At 49.6% G+C, this 16,268-nt stretch overlaps 1 protein-coding gene across 2 annotated transcripts in view; it reads right to left on the bottom strand.

The window, feature by feature from the left end:
• CELF5 (CUGBP Elav-like family member 5) overlaps positions 1-15,370 on the bottom strand; it is a 77,764-nt gene extending 62,394 nt beyond the window's left edge. For both annotated transcript variants that reach the window (XM_054979547.1, XM_054979548.1), the window contains exon 1: positions 15,121-15,370. In XM_054979547.1, the coding sequence (XP_054835522.1) occupies positions 15,121-15,370 (250 nt within the window). The remainder of the gene's footprint in view (positions 1-15,120) is intronic.
• Between the last annotated feature and the right edge of the window lie 898 nt (positions 15,371-16,268).

Below are 16,268 nucleotides of genomic sequence, written 5' to 3'. Positions count from 1 at the left end.
GGCATCACCTGGAGGTTGGCAAGCTTAGATCACCATTACATCACCCCCATTCTCAGTTTGCAGGAAATGCCCGAGATGACCAGAGGCAGTGTGGGAACCTTCTGTATTTGCATGCCCCGCCTCCTCCTCCAATTTAGGGAGGAGTCTTGTGGCTGGTGCCCTAGTCAAGATGGTGCCCATATCCACAAGCCAGCCTGGGAGAGAAAGCAAACGGATGAGAGGGCACTGGTGTGTGTGTGGTGGTTTATTTAAGTGTTTATATCCCACTCAACAATGGGTGTGCCAGGTTTTTCGAGAAGGGGGAACCCATGTGGGACCTGTTCTCAGGGCAACATGCAGTTTGCAAACGTCACCCACCAGCCAACTACACGGGACGCTGGAATTCTGTGACTGAAGTTACAGGCACATTTTTGGCCCTAAAATGTTGCTGCTGATGGATGAGAATCAAAACCACAGTGCTCAGGAAGGGGTGGGGGGATGAACTCCTCCCCAGCCAGTATGGTTTCCATGGTTGGAACAGGGTAATTTCAACCCTGGTGGTAGAGAGTGCCCTCAAGTCAGAGCTGACTTATGGCAACCCCTGGTGGGGTTTTCATGGCAAGAGACTAACAGGGGTGGTTTGCCGTTGCCTGCCTCTGCAACTCTGGTCTTCACTGGAAGTCTCGCATCCAAGTACTAACCAAGGCCAACTGCTTAGCTTCTGAGATCTGACAAGGGCTGTTTTCACACTGCTTACCGGCCACGGAACATCGCACCAAGCTCCTGGAATGACAGTGTCTTCCTGGTGTGATTTCACCAGGCAAAATCGTGCCAGGAAGACGCAGTCGTTCCGAGAGCTCAGCGTGATGTTCCATGGCCAGTAAGCAGTGTGAAAACAGCCACAGGTATATCTTGGTCAGAGATCCAGAGGAGTTAGCCGTGTTAGTCTGTAGTAGCAAAATCAAAAAGAGTCCAGTAGCACCTTTAAGACTAACCAACTTTATTGTAGCATAAGCTTTCGAGAATCACAGTTCTCTTCGTCAGATGCATCTGACGAAGAGAACTGTGATTCTCGAAAGCTTATGCTACAATAAAGTTGGTTAGTCTTAAAGGTGCCAAAAACCAAGGGTGGGGAACGGTTACAGACGAAATTAACCACGGCAGGAGCCAAAAAAGGACCGTTGAAGAACAACCAATTCCTGTTTCCAATGTCGTTTTACTGATTTATCTCAGGCAACACCATAAACAACCAAGGGTGGTGATGTCCGTACAGAGAGTGAACACCCGCCGGGGGGGGGGGTCACTCCCGACGGGAGAATGGCAACGGGTATGCCCGGCTGAATATCCCGTTTCGCTATATACACGCTTCTTCAAAAGCCTCCATACAATTGCCAATAAATTTGTTAATTGCAAAGCAGGAGTCGTCTACCGTTAATTTCCCTTACTCAATCTCGGGCTGAAAGCCTCTATCTTCTCTCGATCTTAGAGGAGTGTTCGCTCTCTGTACAGTCTTAAAGGTGCTACTGGACTCTTTTTGATTCAGGTATATCTTGGATAACCTCTCATAGTTTGCACCACCCAATTGCCTTCTCAGATTTAGCATGCTGTTCTCTTTCATAGCTTTTCCATACATTTTTCCATCGCAAAATGTGTGACTGGAGAAATGTGTGGAACATTGCAGGACTGTGATCAAATGCAAGCTGAAAATGAGTTGCCCATGTAATATGGCAGCAGAGAACAGCTAATGCCATCACAGGCTAGGCTGTAGTAGTTCTACTTTACTCCAAATGTTAAAGTGAGACCCCCACCCTCTGCAATCCTGTGTCTAGTTCTGGGCACCACACCCTCCTGGCTTTCTGCAAACTGCAAAACTGAATTATCCAGGATGGGTTTTTTTACACAGGTAACAGGTCTGTACTCTAATGACATTTTTTTTAAAAAAATGTTTTGGTAAAGGGATAAGGACCATTCATATTGGCTGTTGCTTTAAATATGCTTCTGCTATGTAATTCCTATATTGTTTAAGGTGTCATGTTAATGCTTATGCATTGCTTCAGCTTGTCTGATAGGCATCAGCATATCTGCTATGCATCATATGTATTTTGCTTCAGTGCCTCTGAGTACATGCAGAGTATAACTACAGTTGTACAGATTTGTATCTAACTGCTTATCTTCCAGGCAAGATATTTTGGTTACGAGTTCCTGCAGAAGCCTGAGAATGTGACCTTGGACTTATTACAAAGACTGACCTGAGCTCCTCTCCCCCCTCCCTCATTCCTAGGCGATGCTTGACTCCTAACTGTCTTTCCCTCCAAACAAGGGGGAGGAGAAACTGCCCTATAACTGATCCTGCTTTACCTCTTTCTGACATTCCAGTCAATTCCTTTGTTACAGCATCTTGATACTGCTATTTACTCTAATAAACATTTTTAACTCATACACTGGAGTGATGCAGTAAGGTGTTTGGGAGAAGTACCAGGCTGGCAAGTCCTGACACAGCTCTGTTTTCAGATTTTCTGCTTGTTTTCAGATTTCTGCAATCCAAATGTCATAGGGTCATAGAGTTGGAAGGGATCCTCAAGGGCTATCTAGTCCAACCCCCTGCAAAATGCATGAAATTCACAGCTCACTACCCCTACACCCCCAGTGACACCTCCCCCCCCCCCAGTGACTTCATGCCCAGAGGAAGGAAAGAACTTCCAGGCTCTCTAGCCAATCTGGCTTGAAGGAAAATTCCTTCCTGGCCCCAAAGTGGCATTCAGCATTATTCTACCCATATAAGAAAGGACGGGGAGAGCTGACTGAGCACTGGCTCATCCCTCCCTGCGCGCTCTCTCTCTCTCTCACAATCTGCCTCTATTGTAATGTTTATTGGATGCCCTGCTCTTGTTGACTTAAATTATGTTGCACTGCTATAATCCACTTTGAGTCTCAGTGAGGAAAGCAGACTATAATAAACAGATAACCCCTAACAACTTTGCAAGACATGCCACCAGCACAGCTAGATGCTTTCACTGGTCTGCAGAAGCAGAGAGGATCCGGCATGAAATCCTTGGTGTACTTATTTGGAAACACCAAGAGGAAGACCTGACAGATCTCTTTTGCAAGGCTCTTTTGTTACAAGATGTGAGGCCACCACTTGGAAGGTCCTGCTCCATGAATGGCTTTTCTGATCACTGCAGGGAGAGGACATCAAAAGAGAGACTTTTGCCAAGAGTTTCAAGAGGACTCTGAAGGCTTGGCACACTCAGGGTTGCCAGTCCTGGCTTGGAAATTCCTAAGGTTGCCAACCTTCAGGTGGGGCCTGGAGATAGAGTTCCCAGGTGCCCGCCGGTGACAGGCAAACTCCCAGGGATTTGCCCCCTCATCTGCCAATCGCCCAGTGATTGGCGGGAGGAGGCAAACTCCCAGAGCTTGCCCGCCACTGGCAGACACCTCAGGAGCGTGTGCCATGCGCACGCTCCCTCCCAGTGCGGCAACGTCATTTCTGTAAGTGATGTCTTCAACGCCAGCCATGGGAGCATCCCTGCACTCCATTGGGGGCCAATTTAGGCCCCAAAACAGCCAAATTGGAGCCGTACGGAGCACGGGAGCGCTCCCATGGCCGGCACAATGATGTCACTTAAGGAAGTGATGTCGCCTTGTCAATGCCAATGCCAATGCCAAAGCATGCATGCAAAGACTGAAACCAGCACTGCGAAAGGTAAGTGCCAGGTCCCAACCCTCCTGCCGGGAGCATAGAGGGACCTGGCAACCCTACCTGGAGACCTCCTAGAATTACAGCTGATATCCAGATGACAGAGATCAGTGCCCCTGGAGAAAATAGTTGCTCTAGAGGGTGGGCATTATGGCATTACACTCTGCTGTGGTCCCTCCCCTCCCCAAATCCTTGCCTCCTGGGGCCAGGCCTGATTCTGATACGGGAACAAGGAGTGGATTGACCACAACTGGTGGTGAGGTGAGGGGATGACCAATATCCCAGAAGAACAATCAAAGCAGGACTAACCACAATTGAATTACCAAATTTTAAGTTAGCAGTATAGCTCAAACCATGTGTACAAAGTGACAAAGTACATACATAAATAGCTATTCCTAAAATTCATACAAAATCTGATGACGTTCCAATCAATACAAACATTATCATATAAAGTTAAACACTGAAAGTACATATATCACAATCAAGAATCAACAATAAGGTCAAATCCGTTATCATTCTTTCCCTTTCAGGTGCGCCGTAGGTAAACCGCTTGAATGAGCAATCAAGAAGTGAAGGTAAGACACCAGTAGTCAATTTCTGCACAAACTAGTAGTAGTCAGGATATTTGTTCTTTGTTTCTTCCAGATGGACCAGAATCTCAGGGACACTGGACCACATCCACACATCCCCAGCCCAACAGGGAACTCGCTATGCAAACCGCTTGTTTCATGGGAACTTCTTCAGGGTCTTCAATATAGATCTAAAACCTTTCCCTAGCAAACTCCAAAGAACAAATCCATGGAGCTTCAAACAACAATGCACCACGAGTTACGGCTGCACCTGGCAATTGGTACACCTCAACAGGGCTTTTTTTCAGCTGGAATGCGGTGGAACGGAGTTCCAGAGCCTCTTGAAAATGGTCACATGGTTAGTGGCCCCGCCCTCTGATCTCCAGACAGAGGGGAGTTTAGATTGCCCTCTGTGTGGAGGGCAATCTCAACTCCCCTCTGTCTGGAGATCAGGGGGCAGGGCCACCAACCATGTGACCATTTTCTCCGAGGGCAACCCACTGAGTTCCACCACCTCTTTTCCCAGGAAAAAAAGCCCTGCACCTCAATAATGTTTCCGGTTCATTACAAGATATAGTACACACATAACACTATTACAGAATCCCTGCTTCCCATCCAAGCCTTTTTTAAACCATTATTATTCAGTGTTCTTGAAACTAGCTAAATCAACAGAAAATCATACCATCCATCATTGCTACAAAGATCATTAAAGGAGAGCAATTAGAAGACCAAGGGAGTATCTTACCCCAAAGATCACAAGAAAATAGCGCCTTCTAGAAAGAAGCTTCCGATCAATTCAGCTTTGCATATTTATAGGATTCTAGCATTATCTCCTAACAATAGCTAACTGTCTCGTTTGATAAGGGCTAACATTCTTGGCTAATTATCTTACAACTTCAAATGCCATACAAGGTTATTTATACTTGAAACATCTTCTTAGATAAAATGGTTAGTCCGTTCTTGCTACTTTTTATCTTAACAACATCTACGTAAAATTAGCGATTACAAGTTTTTCATTAGGGTTGCCGGGTCACACCGGGTTCCAAACTGGGGGACGGGGGGAGGCGGACGGGGGGAGCTTACCTTGCACGCACAAGCTCCAGACGGCTTCCTTGTCACACTACGAATGACATCATTCCCGGCACAACAAGGAAGCCTTCTGGAGCACGGAGGAGGGCCCTCTGGAGCTCCCAAGCCCATTCCCCATACCTTGCCCCCACCCCCGACGGCCAGGTAAGCTGTGGGAGGACAGAGACTGGGAACAGGGGATGTCTTGCTGCCACTGGGGGAACGGGATCCCTATTCCTCATACATAGGAATAATTTTGGGCCTTCAACCAATACAGCCATCCTTGAACTATGTCTTCAGCTTCTGCAAAGTTGGCTATTACTGCCATTCTCAGATGCTCTCTGCACCTGGGCCTCAGCTAGTATCTACTGATATGCAGGGCTTTTTTTCTGGGAAAAGAGGTGGTGGAACTCAGTGGGTTGCCCTCTGAGAAAATGGTCACATGGCTGGTGGCCCCGCCCCCTGATCTCCAGACAGAGGGGAGTTGAGATAGCTCAGCGGCGTGGAAGGCAATCTCAACTCCCCTCTGTCTGGAGATCAGGGGGCGGGGCCACCAGCCATGTGACCATTTTTCAAGAGGTTCCGGAACTCCGTTCCACCGTGTCCCAGTTGAAAAAAAGCCCTGCTGATAGGTGCTAGTCAGCTCTTCTAATCTATACCATGCCATACAATTGTGCCACTCTGTTTCTTGCCCTTCTCCAAGGTTGTTTTCTTCTGGGCCTCTCAGCTCCCTTCGTGGCTTCTATAGCCATGGGGCCATATGATCTTCTTGGTCAAACCCAGTGACTGTTTCCCTGTATCTCTGCTAAATGACATGCAGTGGTGGACTGGGTCTAAAAATATTGGTTGCCAGGAGACAAAGGGGGCCCACCCACAACTATAAGGCTATCATTTAATTTTTATAAGAAATAAATAAAATTTTCAAAAAATATATAAGTGGAAAAAAGGCTGAAGGGGTGTGTGTGTGGAGGCAACCCATGAGGATCCCTGCACTGAGCTAATGAGCTCTGAACTGGGGGAAGGGGAAAACAGTAGGCAGCCACCAGCCCTCCAGCAGCCAGGGCACTCTAGCCTTCCACTCTATGTTACCATAGAGATTAGGAGGAAGGAAATTCTAGAGTGTCCCCTGGCAGCCACCATTTTTCTCCCGCTATGGGATTCTTCTATATCAGGGGATTTTAAACGTATTGTCTAATGTTTAAGGGGGCCCACTTAATCAGGGGCCCACAGGGCCCACTTGCCATCGGGCAAGCTGACACCCTGGCCAGTCTGCCAGTGATGACATGACATATAGCAATGGCCCAGTAGAAAACCCAAAGAGGCAAGCCACTTGCCACCGCCCTTTGCTATTCCCGCATGCCTCCCCATTCCTTTCGGGCCCCAGAAAGTGGATGAAGGGAGATAGCGGCGTGTGTCCAATTATCTCTGCATGGAAGTCCCCCCCTCCCCAACTTGTCTCCATTTCAGCGGGCTCTTTTGGGCCCTGCAAAAATCATTCTTGGGCTGCTCACAGGACCCGCCTGGAAGAACAGCCATATGGTGGGGACGGGTGGGGCTAGACTAAAGACAAGTGAGTAAAATTGCTTCTCCTTCCTTTTCATCACCCCACATCTTGTCCTCCCTTCAGCCCAAGGAGCATTCCTTTGCATAGATCCTGGGATCCAGGAATGATCTTTTCAGAGGCCAGAAGATGCTGTGGGAATGCAGACGATCGCAGGGAAACATCCTTGCTGGGATTCACGCCACCATCTCCTTTCATCCATTTAGGGCTAAACAGCCTTATATAATAAATACATAATAATAACATTGACTCAGCCCCAAAGCAGCCACCATGTTTGTCATTCATGTCTACACATTTCAGGTCTAATTTTATTCTTGAAAGAATCATACTGATAAGGGGCAATCGACCCCCACCTCTGCCATTTCAGTATTTATTTACTTTATTTACAGCCCACCGGCAGATCATATGGAATAAATCAATGTAATTGGACAGGATCAGTATTATATTTTATAGTGTGACAATGAGCTCAGGCAGGTGGGGAGATCTACCTGTATTTTTTAATTTCACCCTTCTTCCAAAAGAGTTCTTGCGACTTGAGCGGGGGGGGGGAGGGCAAAGACCCCTCCCCTTTTGACCTTCTGCATGAAAATAATTTCTAAGGGTTCCCCCCCACTATTTCCTCCCAAACACATTCATCTTTCAAAGCCCCCACCTTCCTCCCCTGCAGCCCTTCTTTCTTACCCACGTCTCCTTGACGGGGACAGTTTGCGGACATGAAAAACAGAACAGATTTTTAAAGGGGAGTGGGGGGGGGGTTCCATACAATTGGCACCATCTGCAGACACCTCCAACCCACTCACCAGCTGGAACACGCAACCGATGGAGCGGCTTCGAAAAGCAGGGGAGGAGGTGGGGAGAGAAATGTGGGGAGAGGAAGGAAGGCAGCCTGTTGCCCCCCCAAGCCGCCACCCTTGCTCAGTATGAGAAGTCAAGGCCTGACAATCCCCAAGGGCCAAAATGAGGCACCTCTGCTGCAGAACTCACTTTCCCACAGCAGCCGAGCCAACCTGCTGCCCTGGAGGGCCACTGAAGAGGCCCCAGGGGCCAAGACACTCATGGCCACCCGCACATCCATGGGCAGCAAATGCCACAATTTAATTTCTCGTTGAGTAAAGAAGAGCTTTCTTCTCTCCATCCTGAATCTGTCGCCAACTTCATTGGTGTGTTTGTTAATCACATGTCTACTTCTGGCCTATGCAAAATGGGATGGGGAGGTCTAATATTTAGGACCAGGGCTTTTTTCCAGTGGGAACGTGGGGGAACGGAGTTCTGGAACCTCTTGAAAATGGTCACATGTGACCATTTTCTCCGAGGGCAACCCACTGAGTTCCACCACCTTTTCTCCCAGAAAAAAAGCCCTGTTTACGACACACTTGTGCATGGAGTAGGGCAGGGGGTCTTGGGACCCTTCCCAGTGGCTTTCACTGCTGCCAGCAAGGCCCTTACTGCACTTTCTGGGACTGGAGTCCAGGGAAGGCACTCCACCAGTTCACATGTCTTAAATTAGACTCCCCTCTCTCACACACACACAAACACGCAAGTGCTCTCATTTATGTCACATTTCCACTGCACTCTCCCTCCAAGGAGCTCCAGCCAATGAATATTGAGCCCTACTTCCATTTTATCCTCACAACCACCCCTGTGAAGTAGGTTAGGCTGGGTGAGAATCCAAGGGTACAGAGCAAATTTCAGGGCAGGGGTGGGGAGGATTTGAACCTGGATCTCCCCAGGCCTAACCTAAGGATGGCACAGCTTCCTCCTACCTCTGGATCTCCCATTGTGGATTATTTATGGATTTTGTATACGGACTTTGATGAACTGAAATTGCATTCATATTTATATTCATTTATTGCTATTGTACACTGTTTACACTGTTTGCACCTGCACTTTGCACTTATATTTAATAGTAAGATTTGATTAACTGGTGAATTCCCGGCTTTTTGTATTCAGTGCTATCTACTATCCGGGTTTGTCTCCCCCACTCTTGCTAACCTAAGGATACCCTGACCCACCTGTCATGCCTGACTGCCCCCAGGAATATTACACAAATGCCAAGGACAACTCTTAACACATTCACTGTGCAAAGCACTTCTTCTAATGAGCCCTCCTGCTGGAATCTTTAATCAGTCCTGACAGGTAGGCCACTATTATTCCCATAGTCAGGGGTGGGGGGTGGGAGTGAGACTAAGCTGCTCGTCCGAGGACAGAGTGATCCAGGGGGGCAGAGATGAGATTAGACCAGGCTGCCTTCTGGGCTACGGCTCACTCTCTTGGCCATGACACTACAGCAGCAGACAGACAGACAGACATGCTTAAATTGGTGTAGTGGTTAAGAGCGGCAGGACTTTAATCTGGAGAACCAGATTTGATTCCCAACTCCTCTGTTTGGAGCCAGTTGGGTGACCTTGGGTCAGTCACAGCTCTCTCTGAGCTCTCTCAGCCCCACCCACTTCACAGGGTGATTGTTGTTGTGAGGATAATAATAACCCACTTTGTAAACCGTTTTGAGTGGGCGTTAAGTTGTCCTGAAGGGCGGTATATAAATCAAATATTGTTATTAGCTCAGCATCTTAGAGGCTTGCAGGCTGGTTCACAGAGGTCCACTCGAGCTATTTTGATGCCCTAAGCTCAGTGTATCACACAATAGCATCTGGGAGACCTGGGTTCCAATTCCCACTCTGCCATGGAAACGTGCTGGGTGACTTTGGCTCACTCTCTCGCTCAACCTAGCCTACCTCACAAGGCTGTTGTTTTCAGGATAACATGGAGGAGGGAAGACTGTTGTGAGTTGCTTTGAGTCCCCACTATGGAGGAAAGCAGAGTGCAAAGAGGCCAATACATAAGAGGAAGCCTTGCTCATGGGTCACAGGCAGATCCCAGGTGTGGTTTCCTCCATGAGAACGGTTTTCTTCCCCCATCCTCATGCAAAGGAACCCCCTGCCATAGTCGACTCCCCACCGGCACCATAAAGTAAACGGATGCTTCTGCTCCAGCCACTGATATGGAGCAAGGAGTGCGTGACAACTGGTGGGGGGGGGATCAGAACACTCTGCCCCGCCCCCTCCCACATGCCAGTCTTTCTGCAGGAGATTTCCCAGTTTAGTTCCTGGAATTGTATTTCCTGGAGAGAAGCCTGGACTGCTCACAGGATTGAGGCAGCCCCACTTGGACACGCACGGGCCCCTCTTGCAACTTTCAGAGGGAAGAAACAGCTAAAGTCTCCCCACCCCCCGCAACTGGTCGCTCCAGGCAAGAGCACATGCAGGAGAATTACGCAGAAAAATTGCTCAAGAACATTGATTCATGCCAAGCCAGGCTTGCAAGCCTTGGCATGACTCACCCTGTCCAAGAGCTCACTCACCACGGCGCAGGCCCTGGAAGGCACAGCTGTTAGCCCAGGCAGGAAACACAAGTAGGAGGGGATTGAGCAGGGCTCTTGCCCCTGCTGGCAGCCTCCATTCTGGGCGGCAGAAGGCCAGCCCAACCCAAAGCTTCAAGGAACAGTGAGCTGGTACAGAGGAGCTTCAGAAAGGGGCCATCTGCACATGCACCTCTTGGCCTAACTCATAATTGGATGGCAGCGCTCCTTGCCAGCAGATGTTGTGAGCCATTACAACATCTGGTTGCAAGGAATTCTACATGCATATTTAAGAGGCAAATGTGCTAGATGAAGTAGGAGGTGGGATTTTGACTGGAGAGAGCAGAGTTCAAATCCCCAACTCAGCCACAGGTCCTGTTAAAGGGTCAGTCATGGTTAAGCCTACCTCACAGGGAGGGGGAAGGATAAACTGGCCGGGGAAGTTACAGCAGAGGTACGCCAAACAAAGGATTATACAGAGGCCCATTGGAATATCCTCTGACACAGCAAAGGGCATTCCGCCCTCAGATTTCTTGCATCATGGCTTGGAATTTACGTATGACGGCCGAAAGGAGTCATTGTGGTCTCACTGAAAGTCTCTATACATGAGACATCTTACACCAGGATGCTCAAGTGTAGGGAGACACAACATTAGCCAGGAAGCCTAGTTTTAAAAAACAGAGGCAGGGGAGATCACTCCTCAGAGGGTTTGTTAAGTTCATCTTCCCCTCTCCTAAGGCTCTGTCAATTGCACCTCTCTAGAGGAGGGTGGTTTAAAAAGACAGAGGCAGAGGCGATGGCTCCTCAGAGGGTTTGATAATGTCATCTTCACCTCGGGGAAAGACCAAGATGAAATTAACAAACCCCTTGGGGAGCGATCTCCCCCTGCTCTGTCTTTTTAAACTACCCTCAAGCAGATAAGTGAAATTGACAGAGCCTTTGGCTCTGCCTTTTTAAATTACATTTCCCAGCTAACATTGCTTCTCCCTACACTTGAGTGTCCCCATGTAAGATGTCTTGCGTAGACTCTGAGGCTGCAGCCTATTGGTGCACCATTGCGAGCTCACCGAAAGAAAGGAAGGGACAAGGAAACAGACTCAGTGGGGAAAGTCCATCAAGCTATGATAGCTAGCAACAGTAGCTCCATGTTCGGAAGCGCTACGCTTGCATTTGCGTGGTGCCAGCAATTTCTTCCTCCCTGCTTGCAAGATTCCGTCCAGGGGAGGATTGAGCATGAAGGCCACATGGGGAACGCCCATTGTTCTGCCCTCCTTGATTCGTCCAGGGCCCCATTTCCAGGACCATCTTTACCTTTCAATCCACCACTGATCCCATCAGGCGCTTGGTCAGCATCATCCACCAAAGTGCATTTGGTCCACACTGGCCCAGAAGACATGAGCCACCCTCTCCTGCCCCTCCCGATGCCAAATAGGGAAAGGAGATGGTGGGGGGGGGCTCCTAAATCTCAGAGCTGCTGCTCATCAAAAGCCCACGGTGGTTCTAGCCAGTCTGCTTCGCTGCCTCCGCACTGCTTCCACGACCGCAGAAACCACCCGGAGCCTGCCTTGGGCTTGCCCTCCGCCTACAGGGAGAGCCTAAATTTAAACATGCCTTTCATACTGCGCTTGACAAGCGTGATCCACTCGTGTGTTTTCGCCAGCCTGGTTGCAAGCCAAACAACTGGCCTGTTCTGCCATGAAACTGGGCTTGTTGGTGGAAAGGGGCTGGCACAAGCAGATCTCCTTTGCAAGGAGAGGAGGGCAGGCTGAAGGGCCAACCACAAAGGCACTGTTGCGGAGTGTGGCGGGGGGGGGGGGAGGGAGGGGAGATGTTCCCACTTACTCCAGGGCTTAGAAACCAGAGCTGTGTCAATGCAGGGGACTCGGATTTCCTGCCCCACACTCACAACCAGGGCTTTGCTTTGATATTCATTGGCAGCATGTGGAAGAGAGAAACCATTTCCATTCACCTCTTAAGTGAGTCGCACAGGTCTTTCGGGGGAGGATCAACATGGAAAAGAGGCCTCCAACCAGGAGAGGACACTTTGCCACCCTGCAACCCCAAGATCATCATAAACAAGAATCATGTTGGTCTACATCACAGGAGCGTTGTAACACAAGGTATGCTGTAGCTAGCAGGCCTATCTAACCCAGACCAGGGAAGCCAGGATACCCCGCTCGGGCGCATCTGTTGCCACTGGAATGCAAACCAGGCAGGATAACATGTTCACGTTAAGGAGCTGGCTTTGAGTATGTGGAAGAAGGCAGCTTTTTAGATGGAGACCAGCAGCATTTCCAGGATGAGGCCTTTGTGACACCCATGGTTAGAGGCAGACATGACAAGAAATTCAAGAGATCCTAGAAAGAAATACCGGTCTCCAGGGCTTTTTTTCAGCTGGAATGCGGTGGGATGGAGTTCCGGCACCTCTTGAAAATGGTCACATGGTTGGTGGCCCCGCCCCCTGATCTCCAGACAGAGGGGAGTTGAGATTGCCCTACGCGCCGCCAAGCGGGGCCACCAACTATGTGACCATTTTCTCGGAAGGGCAACCCACTGAGTTCCACCACCTCTTTTCCCAGGAAAAAAAAGCCCTGCCAGTCTCCCCTATGGAGCCTGAAATGTTAAGGCATACTGGAACTGTGACACAGCAGGCCTCTAGTGGATGAAGCAGTGGTTGTCCACTCATATCCTGCCCTATGTTAACTGGAAGCTCCTGGGGGGCAGAGCCCCAATCTGTTCGAGCACTGAACCACGCGACCCGAGTTCAATTCCTTACTTGGCCATCATGCCCACTGAGAGACTTGGGGCTCATAACTTTCCCAAACTAACATATCTCACTGGACTGTGTGAGAAAACAACCATGTACCATGCTGAACTCCTTAGAGGAAGGGAAAGATTGGAACAGGATAAGAACCTCTTTCTTTATTGTTACTCTGGACGAGTTAAAAATTATAGTTCTTGTACAGCTTGTGGAAGGGTTCAGAAAGTATCTTAGAAGTTGGAAGGAGATCCCAAAAGCCTATTTCCAAGCCTATTGGCCCCCTGCCCTCAATTTCCCTGTGTGGGGTGCTGTGGCATGCAGATCGCCGAGCCCTGGGTTCAGGTCCTTTAAAAACAAAGCAAGGCGCTTGTTTACGATTCGTTAAACTGCATCCTCCTGGGACAAAGTGAGGCTGCACAAAGCCTACATCTTGCCTTCTACACTTTCCTCAAGCCATTCTGAATTCAGAAGCTGAGCCTGGGACACCCATGTCCAAGTGCACTGCCTTTATTTCTCTACAACTCTCTCTGTCCTCTCCAGAATGGGGCCTATGGAAAGAAGGGAAGTCCAGACTAGTTGTGCCTCCTGCCCTGTGTTAACTGGAAGCTCCTTGGGGGCAGGGAGCTGTCAGCCCAAGCTGACTTTCCAAGGTTGCTATGAGCCCAGAGGTCCAGGCATGCCCCTCTGAGCAACTTGGAGAAAGGTGTGGGGGGGCAGGGGGGGGTGATTCGCACATGCTCAGAGGCACTAACTTTTCTCAGAGGCATCTAAGCAATGCTTCAGAAATGATCAGGGCTAGTTTGTGGCATCTATAAAAGCATCACAGTGTACCAGAGGAAAAAAAATTATTTCATGTGTAAATTTAACCATCAGATATTATAACTACCTCAGAAATTTGATTTAAAGCCGATTTAGAAGCAGGGGAAGATTTGATCTTTGACTTCCCTCCAGTGAGCCACAGTTTCTCAGCCTTGTTACAGATCAATGTAATCACAGCAGTTTGGCCCCATATATGCTGTAAGGGACACATTTCAGCAGCAGCGAAATTCATTTCAGGAGAGAAGAATCTACAGTCCAGCCTACCCTCGTTGCCCCAATGGAGAAGTTCTCCCCCTTAACGCTCATACTGTAGAGGCCGCCACAAAAGGGCTGCAAGGGCAGATGTTATCCTCCAAAGGTATAAGCCCACTGGCACCTCCGTCAGGAAATTAAACCTTTCAAAGCAATTGCACTCCACTCCCAGGTCTAACCATGGAGGCAGGTCAAAACCAATCGTGCATAGCCTGGGCAGATTCTCTTTATCAAATGCAATTGCATCCAGAGGATTTAAAGTTTCCATGGCCGCTTCTGTCAAAAGCTTAAATGGGGGGGGGGGGGAAGAAGCTGCCTGCAGCCTAGAAAAATAAGAGCAGGGATGTAGCTGTGGGAGGGGGGAGCTAGGGGAAATGGGAAGGGAGGGAGAGATTGAACCAGGAAAACAGAAACGGGGATGAGGGGCAGAAGAGTGAGAAAACGCTTGGAGGTGCGTGTGCAATTCAGGTCCCCATACAATCTGCACACTGCCTTCAAGACAAATGGGGGAGCTCACATTGCCTTCAACCAGCATGCCCCCCCCCACACACACAGCAAGATGAACAACTAGCCCCTTGGCCAACCTGGGGGCCCCAACAGAAGCCCAACCTCTCCACTCCTGAGCAAGTCCAAGACAAAAAGAGGGCAGTTTTGCAATGAAAGGGGAAATCAGAGGGGAAATTTGCATATTTTGATGGGCTGAAGAGAAAAATTGCAGGGGGATGGGTGGGGAAAGGTTTTTTTTAGAAGAGAGGGAGAGGGAGTGAGTAGTGAGAATATGGCAAAGGATGGCTGGAGAAGACACACAGGGAGGGAAGGGGGCGATGAAATATTAAGAGAAATATTTAAGTAAGCATGAGAGAAAGATCACGGGGGAGGAGGGCAGGTGGACAGTAATGCAGCCAAAGGGATGTGGAGGGAAAGGAAAGAATAGCCAGAGGTAGGGAGACTGGAAAATGGAATGAGCAAAAAGGAAAGGAAAGGCGAAGAGGGGACGGGTAGGAGGGAGAGCAGGGGAGGAGGGGGTGCTCAGATGCCGGGGCACCAGAGCCTCACCTTTGTGCATGCCGGTGTAGCGGTCCTTGAGCACGGTGAGCTCGTAGATCTGGCCAAACTGCTCGAAAAGGGGCTTCAGGTCCTTCTCCTCCAGGTTGCGGGGGATCTGGCCCACAAAGAGCTTGATAGCATCCAGGTCCTTCATGCCCTCGGGCTCAGAGCTGCTGCCACCACTGCTCATGGGGGAGGTGCGGGGAGGCTGCTGTGGCTGCGCCTGCCGCCTGGGCTCACTCGCTGGGAGTCTGGCCATTCCCCGGGCCCCAGCACGGGCTGCGCAGCGAAGGATGCTGCGGGGAGAAGATGCAGGCAGCTGGAAAAACGGACTGGCGGCTGTGCAGCATCAGGACCACAAAAGGCAGGCGCTCTGCAGCGACACCTGCTGGCCAAGGCTTGAAGTGCGTGATGTTTAGGAATGGGAGAGGGGTGGGGGTGCTCTGGGATTTTAGGGTGGGGGTGGAAAGAGAAAAAGCATGTCCCAAAACAAGGATAGTTATGCAACCCAATGAACACAGGGAGAGGCTCAAGAGTCTGATTATCTTCAGGGCTGCTCTGATGGATCAGATGAGCGAATTAGTATTTTGTCTCCAGTCTGTTTCCTCATGTAGTCAGCAAGCAGGGCCTTTGGCCCTGTGGTATTCAGCTACATAAGGTTCCATTTACATTGCCCCACAAAGCAAGGCCAGGACAGCTAGTTCATGGTATGGGTAATGGGGGAGGGGGGAGAACCACAGGAATGATATTCTCCATCACCAAGAGGAAAGTTTTAGGGTAGGAACAGATATTATCCTAGTCAGTAGAGGGTGACCAAAATTTATTAGCTAGCCGATAGGCAGGAAGGAAAAGGCTTCCGATGAGGCAAATCAGAAGCAAGCATCATACAAGCCAGCAGGGCTTTTTTTCAGCCGGAACACGGTGGAACGGAGTTCCGGAACCTCTTGAAAATGGTCACATGGCTGGTGGCCCCGCCCCCTGATCTCCAGACAGAGGGGAGTTGACATTGCCTTCCGCACCGGGCAATCTAAACTCCCCTCTGTCTGGAGATCAGGGGGCGGGGCCACCAGCCATGTGACTATTTTCTCCGAGGGCAACCCACTGAGTTCCACCACCTCTTTTCCCAGAAAAAAGCCCTGCAAGCAAGCATCATACAT

The sequence above is a fragment of the Eublepharis macularius genome, chromosome 5, assembly GCF_028583425.1.
Source record: "Eublepharis macularius isolate TG4126 chromosome 5, MPM_Emac_v1.0, whole genome shotgun sequence".
Lineage (NCBI taxonomy): Eukaryota > Metazoa > Chordata > Lepidosauria > Squamata > Eublepharidae > Eublepharis > Eublepharis macularius.
Note: the sequence above shows the minus strand (reverse complement) of the source record. Positions and strands in the feature narration are given on the sequence as shown.